The following is a 13,501-nucleotide window of genomic DNA, read 5'->3' on the forward strand; positions in this document are numbered from 1 at the left end:
CACATATAGAATGAGATAATATATGTAAAGGACTTAGGGCAGTGCTCAGAACACACAGTAGGTGCTCTATGAATAGCATCATCATCATCACCAGTGCATTCAGTACACAGCTACATAGCCCAGTGCCCTCTTCACGGGTAAAGAACGTACTGATAGCTTTTTAGACACTAGGTCTCTTCATAGTTTTACCTTCATATCCTCTCTCCACTCATTCATACCATAGCTCTTGGAAATTTCAGGTTGGAAAATCTGCATTTTTGCCATGGATGTAGCCAAACGAGTTAAAGACTGACGACCACTTCCTCCAAATCCAACAAGTAAAGCATTTCCACCAGACTGCTTTAGAATGCGACATATCCGCGATAAATGTTCCAATACATACCTACCATGAAATAACGATCTGTTATTCATAATACACATATGAATGTACATTTACACTGTTCTTGTTCTACTTTCCCAGAAGAATGGAGCTTTGCTGTCAAATATGTTACTATCCCAATCTTAAAGAGTTTACTGTAAAAAAGTATGATTTTTTCAAAAGCAATTAATATTGGATCATTTGGTGCAAAGAAAAAGTAATTAAAAGTACAAACTCAGGAAATGCAATACATAAATTATGTAAATAAAATGAGATCTTAACTGCTTATACTGATAATACACTAGTGCTTTTATTAAACGTATTTCTTCAATCTCTTAATAGGATTTCTATGGGAAAAAAATAGAAAACGACAGTTACCTAAAAAATAGCAAATTGAGAAAAGACATTCCACGTTGCTAGTAATTAGTAAAATTTAAACTAAAACCACAGTGAAATACCTTAGACTGACAAAATTTACAAAGTCTGACAATCTTAAGGGTACAAGTATATTCACTGCATTTTTCTTTGTCTTTTTGTATATTTTAAATATTTCATAATAAAATTTTACAAATAGCAATTTCAAGCATCAATGTTGACTTAAGGGTTAAAATTGGAGCCATTATTTCCTGTCCTTGAGTACAAAGAATGCGACCCAGCTAGAGTGACAAGGACTCACAAGGACACATCAACTGGGCCCTGCGGTATAAAAACTGTAGCTAGGACAATCTTGGAAGACATCTTTCAGGGAACTTTTCACATAAATCTTGGAGCACAAAAGACCCACATATTTTCCACTCATATCTTTTTCTATTGGGCTCCATCTTTTTCTATTAGCATTTAGTAAATAGTGAGATTTGTTGGACCAATGAAGGCACTCCTAACTGTCGTACTGAAATTTGTACCGATGATTATTAAGAAAGACAATTCCAAATGTAGAATCACGGTGATTTAGCAGTTTTTAGCTAATCTGTGAAAAGGTGAAACTTTCAATGATTTCATTCATTTGTAATGTCAATATATATAGTGATGATTCTGTAACGTTCCTTGGACTCGGGCAGACGTGGCTTTGGCACATGCTTGTCCGTTTCCCACTTTTGCCTCTTTGAACATATGCTGAATAAAATCTTTCTTCTTGCTTTACTATAACTTTGTGGTAATTTTACCCTAGGACAATATTAAATGTAGGTACCTAAAAATGACAAGATTCATTCCTGTTTTGTGAGTTTGATTATATTCATCTAAGCATTGGTCCACGACGTCATTAAAAAGATGAATGTTTGGAATTTCCACATAAACTCTCTCATCTCCTTCAAGGTCAGGATTCATATAGTCACCAAACATGAGATTTCGTAAGTTCTCTTCAGTTACCTATAACATGGAAATCAGCAAATTATAAAACTTAAAACATTTTCCAAAATAAATTTAAGAAAATGTTACACAAAATTTTATTTCATCCATGTTATGGGAGTAAAGTTTTTAAAAAATTTATTGACCTGATTATCAAATAAATAACTGTTTATACATTAGGACTGTAAATGATACATTTGTAAAATTAATACCTGAAATTATATTACATGTTTAGAAAATTTTTAAAAAGAGCTTTTTTCCTATCCTGTAAAGTTGTTTCTTTTCTTTTTTCAGAGGCTGAAGAAGTTATAAATGGATGACTCTCACTTATGAGTTGTTACTAAGGGCTGCCACCATGTTAAGCACCTTACATCTACTGTATCATTTAATCCCCTATCATGTGAGGGTTTATTATTTAAATAGCTTCTGTATTACATAAATAATTTCTTCTGAAGACAAATCTTCTCAAAATAAATACCTATCTATAAAGTAATTTAAAAGAATCTGATCATTAAGAAGCAATAATATTTTTAAAAGGTAAGTTAATTGATTTTAGCAATTTATGCTATTGTACTGTTTTAAATTAATACTTTTTAAATCATTAAATGTACTTACTGGTGCATTCCCTTTCCTCAAATGTGAAAAGATACCATCAAATGATTCTTTAAAATGGTCCTTTATAACACTTTTGGTTAAGTTGAACAGCCAGCTTCGATCGTTGTCATTAATGAGACGATCATAAAACACTCGGAGAACCTCATGCACAAACAGGCGGATCATAGTGTGCTTGCTCTCCACAGCATCCTTCTCAACGAGCAGGCAGCCCCGGATGACACGTGAAAAATCACGCAAGTTGAAAGTATAATGAGATTTGGTGGGAGTGGGCAACAGATTTTCCATGGATTGTTTATATATCTGAATATGAAAAAAAGCAACAAAGCAAAAAATGCTTATAATCAGCAAAGCCATACAACAAATATTACACAGAATATTTTATTTACCCCATTAGAGTCTACTGGCTTGAAGAAGGGTATAGTACTGAGCCTAGCATGGCGTATATGGTTATTTTCATTTATATCACTTACCCAGGCTTTATGAAATTGAGGGAACTTAATATTATCTGATTCTTCAAGCTCAAGAAGTGACAATACTTTTATCTCCCAGTTATTGCGATTGTTCCGTTCAAAGGAAATAGTTCATAAACACTTCAGCAGAAAGTGAAATCACAGAACTCATTCTGAAGCATTCCAAATGAAGAGGAGGATGAGACAATGTCCTCTTGACTACCACTGACTTAAAGACAAATCAGTACACTCTCTTCTTCCATTCTCTTATCCTCTCTCTACTCCTTCCCTTTCTTAATTGGCTATAGTATGTAAATGAAATATATGCTTACTATGTGCTGAATTCACCCAATGAAGTTTAATAAACTCTTTAAGGAAGCCAAATCATTCATAACATAATCTGAAAAGAAAACTAAATTTTTATTTGTATATGTTCTGTGATTTGTTACCCTCCCCCAACTTCCACACACAGGGGGTCTATAATGCCTGAAAGAAAGAAAAAGAAAAAAGGATCTTTTCTGCATCCCATTCTATCTGACCAGCTCCCTCCTCCCTTCTTTCCAGGAGATGCCTGAGATAGAAACACCATATTTTATAAACACAAGCATTTCTATCCATCGGAATAAATACAGTAATCATAATGTACTACCTCTTTGCTCATAGTATCTCTATTTTAACAGCACAAATTTTCCACTGAAACAAGGGGAGAAGAACTTTAGAAAGAGAAGATGTTCTTGAAAACTGGTAGAATGATTCTAAGCTTTTTGCATCCAGAAGTGAACTTCACTTTATCAAGTCTCCAGAAAACTTAGTTCGATGAGATTATCACTGACTTAACCTTTCAACACACTTTTCCCCCTTTCACAATGAGCAATAAGGCTGGCTCCGGCCTCTGTGCAGAGGCAGGTAACACACCTGAGTGAGCAAGTGTGGCTCTTTGGCCACAGTGACAGTCTTGTCTTCTGTTTTCATCTTTGTATTTTCTTTTTTCCCCTTTATTAATTTATTTTCCTTTATTATTTTTTTCTTTCACTGCTACTCCTAAGTTATGTGACCTGGTTAATAAGTATGATATTCATAAGCTGCTAATGTTTTAGTTTTTTTTTTTTTTTTTTAATGACAAACACGAAGGGAGGGACGAGAGAGAAAGGAAAATTAATAAATAGCAGAGTAGGAAACTAACAAGGTGTTCCTTGGTGGTGCAAATGTTTAAGTATTCCACTACTAGCCCAATGGTTGACTGTTCGAACCCACCCAGAGGCACCTCAGAAGACAGGCCTGGTGATCTGCTTCCAAAAGGTCATTAGCCTTAAAAACCCCATGGAACACAGTTCTACTCTGCACACACGGGGTCGCCAGGGCAACTAGCAACAGTAGGAGCCTAACAATTCAGGAAACACCTACGATGTGGCACATTGTGTTCTGGATGATTCCCTAATAACAGCTTCGTGAAATAGGTATTATTTCCCATTTTAGTGATTAAAAAACTGAGCCACTGGAAGGTCAAATTACTTGCTCAAGGACATATAGCTAGGAAGTACCAGTCAGGGCTCAATCCCAGTGAGATACCCTAATTTCAAAACCTATGAACTCCTGTTCTCAAGCCTTCTAAACAGCTTCTCTGCTACTGAAGACCCAAGTAGATGGCTGAGGGAAATAATGTTTAAAAAAAAAAGAGAAAGGGGACCAAATGAGAGCAATAAGTAATACTAAAACATTTTCTACAGCATGATTTGCTCACCTCCATTGTCCCACTGACAATTTGGTTCCCAATTAAAAAGTACTCCGGGAGAAACTCACGAGTCCTCAGGTAGAATGCTACAACTGATGAGAAAATACGGACCATCGTTTCATCGCTGAAGGTATTAATAGTGCAGATGTTGAAATGTCTAATAAAACGGGGAGTGACTGGATTTCTTCCACCACCTGGAGGGCCCATGGCTGCAATCAGTTCAATATCAACCAATGTGATTTTACTTGTGTCCTTAAGGTCATACCTTGAAAGCACAGAAAAATTTGAAAATCAATGATAAAGCCAGTAAGATGGAATGAAATATAGATCTCCCTAGAAACTTAATCTGATCTTACCTTCCCTAGAAGGAATAATGCTTGGAGTAGAAGTTTTGTTTTTAAAGCTATGCTCTATTTCTCCTTTCATGACACCGATTCTGTTGTCCAGATTCTGGGTATCTAGAATGTCTCTTCCTGTTGCCCTCCCCTTTCTTTCCTCCTACTCTCCCTTCTAATTCCATTCTTCACTTTTCCTTTTCTTACTCCAAATCCAGAAACATGGATGAGTGACCAATCTTTTGTGTTGCTTGTTATAGGTAGGGTAACTGTATGTCCCATTTTGCCTAGGATAATTCTTGTTCGTGCTTGCTGTCCTGGAGTAATTATTAACAATGTTGCCTTTCAATCTCAGATCTGCCCCAGTTTTAACAATAATTTGGATGGTCACCCTAGTCACAGCAAAGTCCTGATTTTCTTTTCTGCATCTCAAACTTTATCTTCAGAGCACATAAGGATGTCTACTAGTACTAGTACCATATACTTTTGTTACAGAGAAAGGCAATAATAAAGACTCAAAGAAGGTTTAATCCGAAAGAGGTTTCTGAGTAGCACAATTTAGTTAGAACCACTCAGACTGAAACAGTGACTATTTTCAACAGGCAGTTATTGAAGGTCTTGGGGGAAACAACATCGACAGCAAAAACCAGGAGATAAATCTATATGGCCCATCCTTAGTCTAAGACACACGAGGAAACCATGAAAATACAGTTTAGTTTTTTGGAAACGACTCTAATAACCACCTATACGGGGCTGACTAAGTGAATTATCGCAAAATTCACAAAACTAAGTAGTTTTAAGAACAAATAAAATGACCGAGATAGACAAATATGCACTGATATGGATACATGCTTAAGATAAACATTTAAGTGAAAATAAGCGGCAAAACAGCATGTGTAATATAATCCTATTTTTTGTGAAATAAAATATATATTTATATAGGAAAAGACCTGGAGGAATAGGGAGCACACTGTTAATAGCAGTGATCTCCGGGAGGCAGGGTTCTAAGGGCCTGCAGTAATAACAAAAATGTATCTTCAAAATGACTTAGCTTCAAAATTAGTCTACCTTGCCTTGAAGTAAAAACCATGGTATATGGGGAATAGGAAACTATATTTATGAGGAGGAAGTGAAGAATTATTAATCCTAACTAAAAGATACAATGTCTTATGCATTGGAAACTGAACGCATCACCATAGTAGGGGTGGAGGGAGCAGAAGGGTAATTTATGAAACTGCTGTCAAAACCAAGCCATCTCAAAGACAGGGTAGTTCTAAGCAGTCACAGAAAATATAGAGTTGAAAATGGTAGAAACATAGTGCTGATTATGGTTACTTAGGTTGAGACTATCCACAAATTCTCGGTCCCAGGGGAATGGTACTTTGAAAGATGTCATCTGTAAATTATTTTCAGTAATTGAAAATAGTAGTTGAAAAAGAAAGAATTTACTATATTATTGAATAAATACTTTTCCAACACTGAATTATTCATCCCATTTGCCTAACTCACACATTAAGAGGAAAAAAGTAGAGAAAAGTCTTCCAAAGATTTCTGTGTAGGAAACTCTGAGGAACCAGTTTCTTTCCAAAATATCTTGAAAAAATATATTATTTTGCTTTGAGAAACTAAAATATAAAATGAGAGTAAAATATGACTTCATCATGGCTTATTAAAACTTCAGTTAAATAGTTACCAGTTTCCATAGTCAAAAAATTGTCGTAATAATTCAATAGGAGGCTGAGCTCCATACTTCTCCAATGCAGGCATGTTCATGTCATCTATAAAAATTATACACTTCTTTCCCATAGGTGGGCCAAAAACTCCTTTGCGCCTTTTATCCAATCTAGCCATAATAATGTTCTAAAACGTAAAGAAGGAACAGTGGTATATTGATCTATAAACGAGTTATGAACTTATTATTATCACCATTGTTTATGGTAAATCAGTATTAAGAAAGACCTATGCTGCCAGAATCCATGGGATTTTTCTCTGTAACAGTTACCATTTGCTTAATTTAGCAATGACTGACATAAAACAAAAAGCCATACTTAACAACAGGGAAAAAAATCTAACAGTCTAATTATGTAAGGAAGTAATGCTAAGCAGCACTATGTGTGTCTGTGCATTTATTCATATCATTTTAAGGGTGATACTAGACTTCATATTCAACATCACTCAAATTACATTTATTGAAATCCTACTATGTGCTTAGAATTGTTACATAACATATATACAGATACTGTATGTGTGTATTTGTGCTTACATATATAGTATACAAGTTTTTTAAAAAATATTTTTCTCATTGAATATCACAACATATCTATTAACTTTAGCTTAATATTTAAAAGCATTAATCTTTACTACCTCTAGCAATTTTTTTATAGTGACATAGATTTCAGTACTTATCGTATTTCTGATATTTTTAGAGCTCCTTTGTCCATTGCAAAATGAATACCGCAATTATTGTTTTCATTGAAATAGAGCGCCATAGGAAAGAAGCTCTAAATCTCTAAGATTTTGAAGTTAAGGGAGTTCTATACACTTAAGACAACAGAAATGAGGTCCACAGGTCAGGAGAGAATGGACAGGTATAAACTTAAGAATGAATGATAAACTGGTGATTAAGAAGTTCTCCTGCAGCACATTCATCTGGGCACACTTCCGGGTGAAGGGTGGGATGCACAGCTGCACAGTTCCTCTCACAGAAGGGCACATGACAGCCTATGTTGGGAAGAGCTTTCACCGGCAGAGTTGCGCTGAGCAACGAATGCCCCCAACGACCATGTAGGAGTCTGCAAGAGCAACTGACAGTTACGAGTTATGTGGGCTCTCTCTCTCACACACACACTCCCTTCTCCAGTTTAAAAAAACACTGTTGCTTCTTCTCAGGCTACAAAATAGGCATTAAGTATTAATGGAAAAAGGTTCTCTAAACTGCTTGTCATTAAAACTTAATTTTAAAACTTGCTTGTAATTCCCCAAACAAAAGTTTTAAAGTTTTATTTAAATTCATAGAAGAAGATTTACACAGCTGCTCATTTAAGATACAGTTTCAAACACTTATCAAATTAAGTAAAAATTAATCATTATAGACCCGTGTTTCTGGCTTTAAACTAACCTGAACCTGATTGGCACTGGTCCGTGCAGAGAAATTAACATAAAAAGGAAAGTACAGGTCCTTTTCCAGGTGATTCATTAGCTTATCCTTCACATACACTGATTTTCCTGTACCCGTTGGACCCACAAAAAGCAGCGGCCTTTATGAAAGCAATGAACATATTACTCAAAACAGAAAAAAGTTAGAATATATTTCTAATAAAGGAAGCTAGAGTTAGTGAAAAACTTAAATAATGATCAAATCACCTTCATCTAAAAACTCACATTTTTATCTATAATTGTTATTTCATGAAACACTGGTGAAAGTAATGACTGTCACACATTTTTGCGGACATTGCAAAGACTTTAATAGTAATCAACTGTTATCTGAACAGACGTAACATTACTATCTGAAGGAAACACGCACGCACACGCGCAGAACAAGTAATAACGTGCATAATTTTTCAGAAAAGGAAGCCAAAGTATGTTTCCTCAGAAAAGTGATATATTTGTACTTTTTAGTTAGGGGTACAGGCATGGGGGTGACAGTGTAGAATAGAATAAAAGGTGACGACAGTAACACAGGTTTGGGCCACTGCAGTTATCTTAATAGCATAATGTTTTTATGACAAACTGAATGACAGCAAATGTTAAAGTTAACAGTTATGTATACCTGTTAATAGTATTTTAGAACCCAGTCAAAGTTGCTAACTGAAAATATTTCTACAAAAGCAAGCTCTAAGGAATTCCCCATTCAGTGGGGCCTCAAGCAAGGTTTCACATCCTTGAGTGATCATAACCAATTTTAAAGGGGGAAAAAATCACATGAATTTATGTTCACAGAACTCTGGGAATCCCAGCTTGAAAAATGCTGTGCTAAAAATAAACTGCTGTCACTCTGAGTGCTAACTTAGGACCACACAATATATCAACACGAAAGCAAAGGCTGGCGCTGAAATTGACGAGCAGTGTCCAGTATAAAAGTTTTTTAGAACTAGGTGACCTCTGAGAACTCACCTATGGGTCCCAGTCTAACACTCACCTTATGAAAAGCTATCTATTAAAACAATTTTAATAAATAAAATACGGTTCTTAACTTGGGGTACATGGATCAATTAGGGAGCTACTTAGATAGAATTCAGGCAATCTGTGAACTTGGATGGCAAAAAGGTTTTATCTTCATTTTCACTCTCCTCTAACTAAAATGTAGCAATTGTATTAACAGTATCTGCATCTTTGTCACCAATAGAAATCACAGATATTATCCTAAACATTCCAATTTTTACAGATATCTCAAAAACATTTATGCCATTACTTCTTTAAAATTATGATAGTCATCTGACCCCACTGCTGGATCTTATTATTAAATGTGTTCATACAGAAGCACACATATTACTTCTATAGCCCACATTTGTTCAATATTTTAATTATTTAATATAAATAGTTTCCTTTATAATCCTATATTTGTATTTATTCATTTAAAGCATTATTCTGACAAAGGGTTCATGGCACAAAAGAACTCCTACTAGGAATTTTCCAGAATTGACACCTGCCTTCCTTGTCTGAGAAAGTTTTTAATATTAGCATTTAAATGAAGAAACACAAGTACAGGTACAAAATTAGGATAAAAAATTTCCCCTCATAAACAATTTTTCCTGTTTATTTTTTAATTAAACAAGATAAAATTGTCACCAAATTCACTCAGAAACATGTTCTTTATCAATAACAAATCATGACATTCATGCATATTATGTAAGTTTGTCTAGTTTGAGAAGTAGTAATGATAAATTCTATGCCTAATATTTTAAAAGAAACTACAAAAATGTTATTAAGAAAGCTGGTATTGATATGGTACATGCCTAAGCTTTTGATCAGCTTTATGAACTCTTTTTGATGTACTCTTCTGACTTAAGTCTGAGTTTTCCATGTTAATCTTGAGTTATAGAATCCAAACTAGCATAGGACATATTTGAAAAATGCTAAGTATAATGGGAAAATGTGTATCATGGTTAGTCTAATATTTCAAGAGTACACTGAGCCTTTGAGTAGATGACCTAATATTCCAACTGAAAGCTGCTATGATCCTGTGAGAATGGCACTGTTAAATTTACAATACATATTTACAGCAGAGTTCCTTACTTCGCATAGGTAATACTCAAATCCATTAGAAATGTGTATCTAATTGTGTCTATCGTAGGGACTATGATATCTTGAATCTTGACATGTTTATCTCCTAAATTAGTACTTTTAATTAATTCATTCCAATGGAGCCAGCGACCTCGGTTTTTCAACTACAAGAGAACATAATTTTTAAAATATTATAATCATGCAGTTGTTATATCTGAAAGGCTATTTTCAACACTTACTCTGTTATCCTATTTGTTTTTAAAAACTTTACTATTTTCCCCTTTGTATTATGAAATACTAGATTCAGACAAAAGAAGGTGTGTAACATTTTTAAGTCATAAAGGAGTTAATAAAATAAGCACCCACAAATCCACCATCCAAATTAAGAAATACATGTTTTTCTTTAGATTAATTTTTTATTTTTTAACAATAACCTGAAGAACTTAATGAAAATTGGTTATCACAAATTTAACACATATTTAGAAATTCATATAATTTTGCCATTATGTCCTCTTAACACTCTGAACTTCCAAAATGTCTTCAAGATGTCCTTTTGCATATAACAAGTATTTATTCGAAAGCCACTCTGATGTAGCTCAAGTTATAATTTTGGCTTCAATTTTTTTATATTTTAAATAGGCAATATTCCAACTAAAAACAAAATATCACATAACTTACTATATTTGTTCTCTTAAATAATTCTCTTGGGTATTTTGATCCAGGCTGATATTCAGCCAAGACATGCTGGCATGATTGTACTGGTTGTTACAATACTGAAACTCTTCTGAACCCTTGGCTAAATAGCTGCTGATACCCTTGAGTGCCTCCCTTCCCCCTGCCCCAACCTGTGTTCCCCTCCCCAGTTTGTCCAGGCCCCTCCGTGGAGATCTCCAGGTTGCCTCCCACTATCAAGCAACAAGAGGGTTAATACCTGGCAAAGAAGGGGGTCTCTAGGACCCCACTCCAGCGCTCTCACTGGCATCTAAGAATCTTTTCCTATTTCCTAGCAAATTGCGTATGTATATGGCGTGTGTCTGGATGGTAGTGATTTTGCAAGTTTGGGTGAATATTTCTTTAGCAATTCATATTCATTTTTTAACTTTTAGCTCTTATTTTTATAAAAGTTATATATGCACTTGTTTTGGAGCCAAAAGTTCTACAAGGTTAAGAAAAGCAGTAGGTCCCCACTTCCATTTTTCCCTCCCCAGTGGCAATCACTTTTACCTCTTTAAGCTAAGTATTTGGTTATTTACTGCCAATTCTTAAAGAACACGCTTGTATCGCTTACCTCCTGATTTTTCAGTTTTCAAGAATACATTACTACTGATTTCCCACTCCGACTAATGAAGATGAAACTCTCTTTCTAGTCATATTCTTGAAATTCTAAGCTCACATGGTTTGGGGAAAGGGTCCTACACTGGCAGTCTGAAGAGCTGGGTTCAAGTTCTGGCTCTGCTAGCCACTCACATTTCTAGGTTTGTTTCTTTATCTAATAAAACTTGAGATTTAGGCAAAATTATTACTAAAGCTCTATCCAGATGTCATGGTTTTTGAAGTAAAATTTGCATGAATCAAATGATTATTCAAATGCTTGTAATTAAAAAAACCCTTTTGTGGATTGTTTTATAAAATGGAGAAAACGGATTTAATTTAAATCTTGAATTACAAAATATTTCTAAAGCCATATTCATGAAAAAATATAGATATTCTTATCTACACTTCCCACAAGTTATAAGAGGAGAAATTAAAGAGAGGACTATAAGCACACCAGAGGAGTCAAAATCACTCTAAGATAAGAACCCAGGAGTTTTGTCTACTGATCCAAGTCTTTGTGCTTTATATTTTATCTTATCAAGCATTTTATGTCATACCTCATAGGTGTAGTCATAGATTAGCCCTTTTTCATCAAAGATGCACTCCCATTTACCCACAGATTGTGGCACTGGGTATTCATCATCTTTTCCCAGCAGGACTGGTCTTAGGAAAGCGTCAAAAACAATGCGACCATCTGTATCACAACTTCCCCCAACAGACCAGATCAAAGAGAATATAAAACAAGCCTGTGGTGAAAAAAAGAAGAAGAATTTAATTTAAAGCAATTATTTTAAAAGAAATAAAAAACCTTAGCTAAAAATTTAAAATACTGTATTTTTACGCAAATAGTGCATAACTTCCGCGTTTGCCAACCACGCCCTCCCCTGTGAGGCAGTTTTGTAAGAATGTTATGATCATTCTTTTTTTTTTTAGAGCAACATGTAAAATAAAAAAATTGGCATAGCAGCGCTTATGAAAGTACCTTGCAGGGTGGGGGGCGTGGTTGGCAAATGTAGAAGTCATGTGTTCTTTGTGTAAAAATATGGGATTAAGGCCTGGTCAACCTACTTGGAAAAGGTCATATTTACAAATAAAGTGGGATGGAGCACAGTTAAGTTACATAAAGAGTCATTTCTCTGGCAATATCTACCAAAATTCAAAATTCAGATACCAAATACTTGGGAATTTCTCTTCTAGGAGTTTATCCTCAAATATATTCCCACCTGTGAAAATGATATATGTACGAGATATTCACTGCTGCACTGCTTGTAATAGCAAAAGATCAGAAGTAAACCAAGTGTTCTTCAGTAGGGATCTGCTTAATTGGATTATGATACATACATTGGAATACATGCAGCTGTTAAAGAAATAAGGTAAGGCTACAAGTATTAATATGGAACAATCTTCAAGATACATTATAAATGAAAAAAGATACAAAGCAGTACACATAGTATGCAAATACAGGTGTAAAAAATGTACACATACAAAAGAGTATATTTTTTGTGTGTGCGTAAAATACTTCTAGAAGGCTAAATAAGGCACTGATAATAGTGGTCTCCTCGAGGGAGGTAACTGGGTAGCTGAGGCACTGGGATGGATGGAAAACCTACTCTTGCCTTTTGAATTTTACTCTAGGTATACACCTTACCTAGTCAAAAAAATAAATCTATTAAGTATATTTTAAAAGAGAAATTTCTCAATCAGGTATCAATCTATATTAGTCTCTCAAAATTATTATCAACCTTTGCAAAAATGTTTGGAGTTTAAGTTTACCAACGAAGTGAAAATTTTCAGGAAATACATAAATCGAAGGTTATATAGGTGAACTATTCCTAGGATACTTTTATTTTATAAAAAGGTAACATGTCTGTTTAATGTCTTTTAAAGTGCAGGGTAAGGATGAAAAGAGAAGAGGAAAGTAAGAGGTTATGGTTAGCAGGGAACTCCAGAATGTGAGATGTTTGGGACAGAAGATTTTCTGTGTCAACAGGGTGAAGGGAAAGCAATGGGAGGGATCTTCTACTGCCACAGAGTAGACAAGAAGGTAGTCTGAGTGCAGAAGAGAGATCAAGGAACTTAGAAATAAGGCAGTGGATGGAAAACTAGCATAGACTAGGGAAGAAAACAA

The 13,501-nt window shown here is 34.8% G+C and overlaps 1 protein-coding gene across 1 annotated transcript in view; it reads right to left on the reverse strand.

Annotated features, from left to right (window-relative positions):
- DNAH12 (dynein axonemal heavy chain 12) overlaps window positions 1-13,501 on the reverse strand; it is a 197,258-nt gene that overhangs the window by 82,640 nt on the left and 101,117 nt on the right. The window contains exons 34-41 of the mRNA XM_012555870.2: window positions 11,931-12,119; window positions 10,072-10,223; window positions 7,955-8,093; window positions 6,530-6,696; window positions 4,511-4,766; window positions 2,321-2,620; window positions 1,548-1,726; window positions 190-382 (exon numbers count right to left, since the gene is read on the reverse strand). Of these exons, the coding sequence (XP_012411324.1) occupies window positions 190-382; window positions 1,548-1,726; window positions 2,321-2,620; window positions 4,511-4,766; window positions 6,530-6,696; window positions 7,955-8,093; window positions 10,072-10,223; window positions 11,931-12,119 (1,575 nt within the window). The remainder of the gene's footprint in view (window positions 1-189; window positions 383-1,547; window positions 1,727-2,320; window positions 2,621-4,510; window positions 4,767-6,529; window positions 6,697-7,954; window positions 8,094-10,071; window positions 10,224-11,930; window positions 12,120-13,501) is intronic.

Source organism: Trichechus manatus, unplaced genomic scaffold (genome assembly GCF_000243295.1).
Source record: "Trichechus manatus latirostris isolate Lorelei unplaced genomic scaffold, TriManLat1.0 scaffold00001, whole genome shotgun sequence".
NCBI classification, from domain to species: domain Eukaryota; kingdom Metazoa; phylum Chordata; class Mammalia; order Sirenia; family Trichechidae; genus Trichechus; species Trichechus manatus.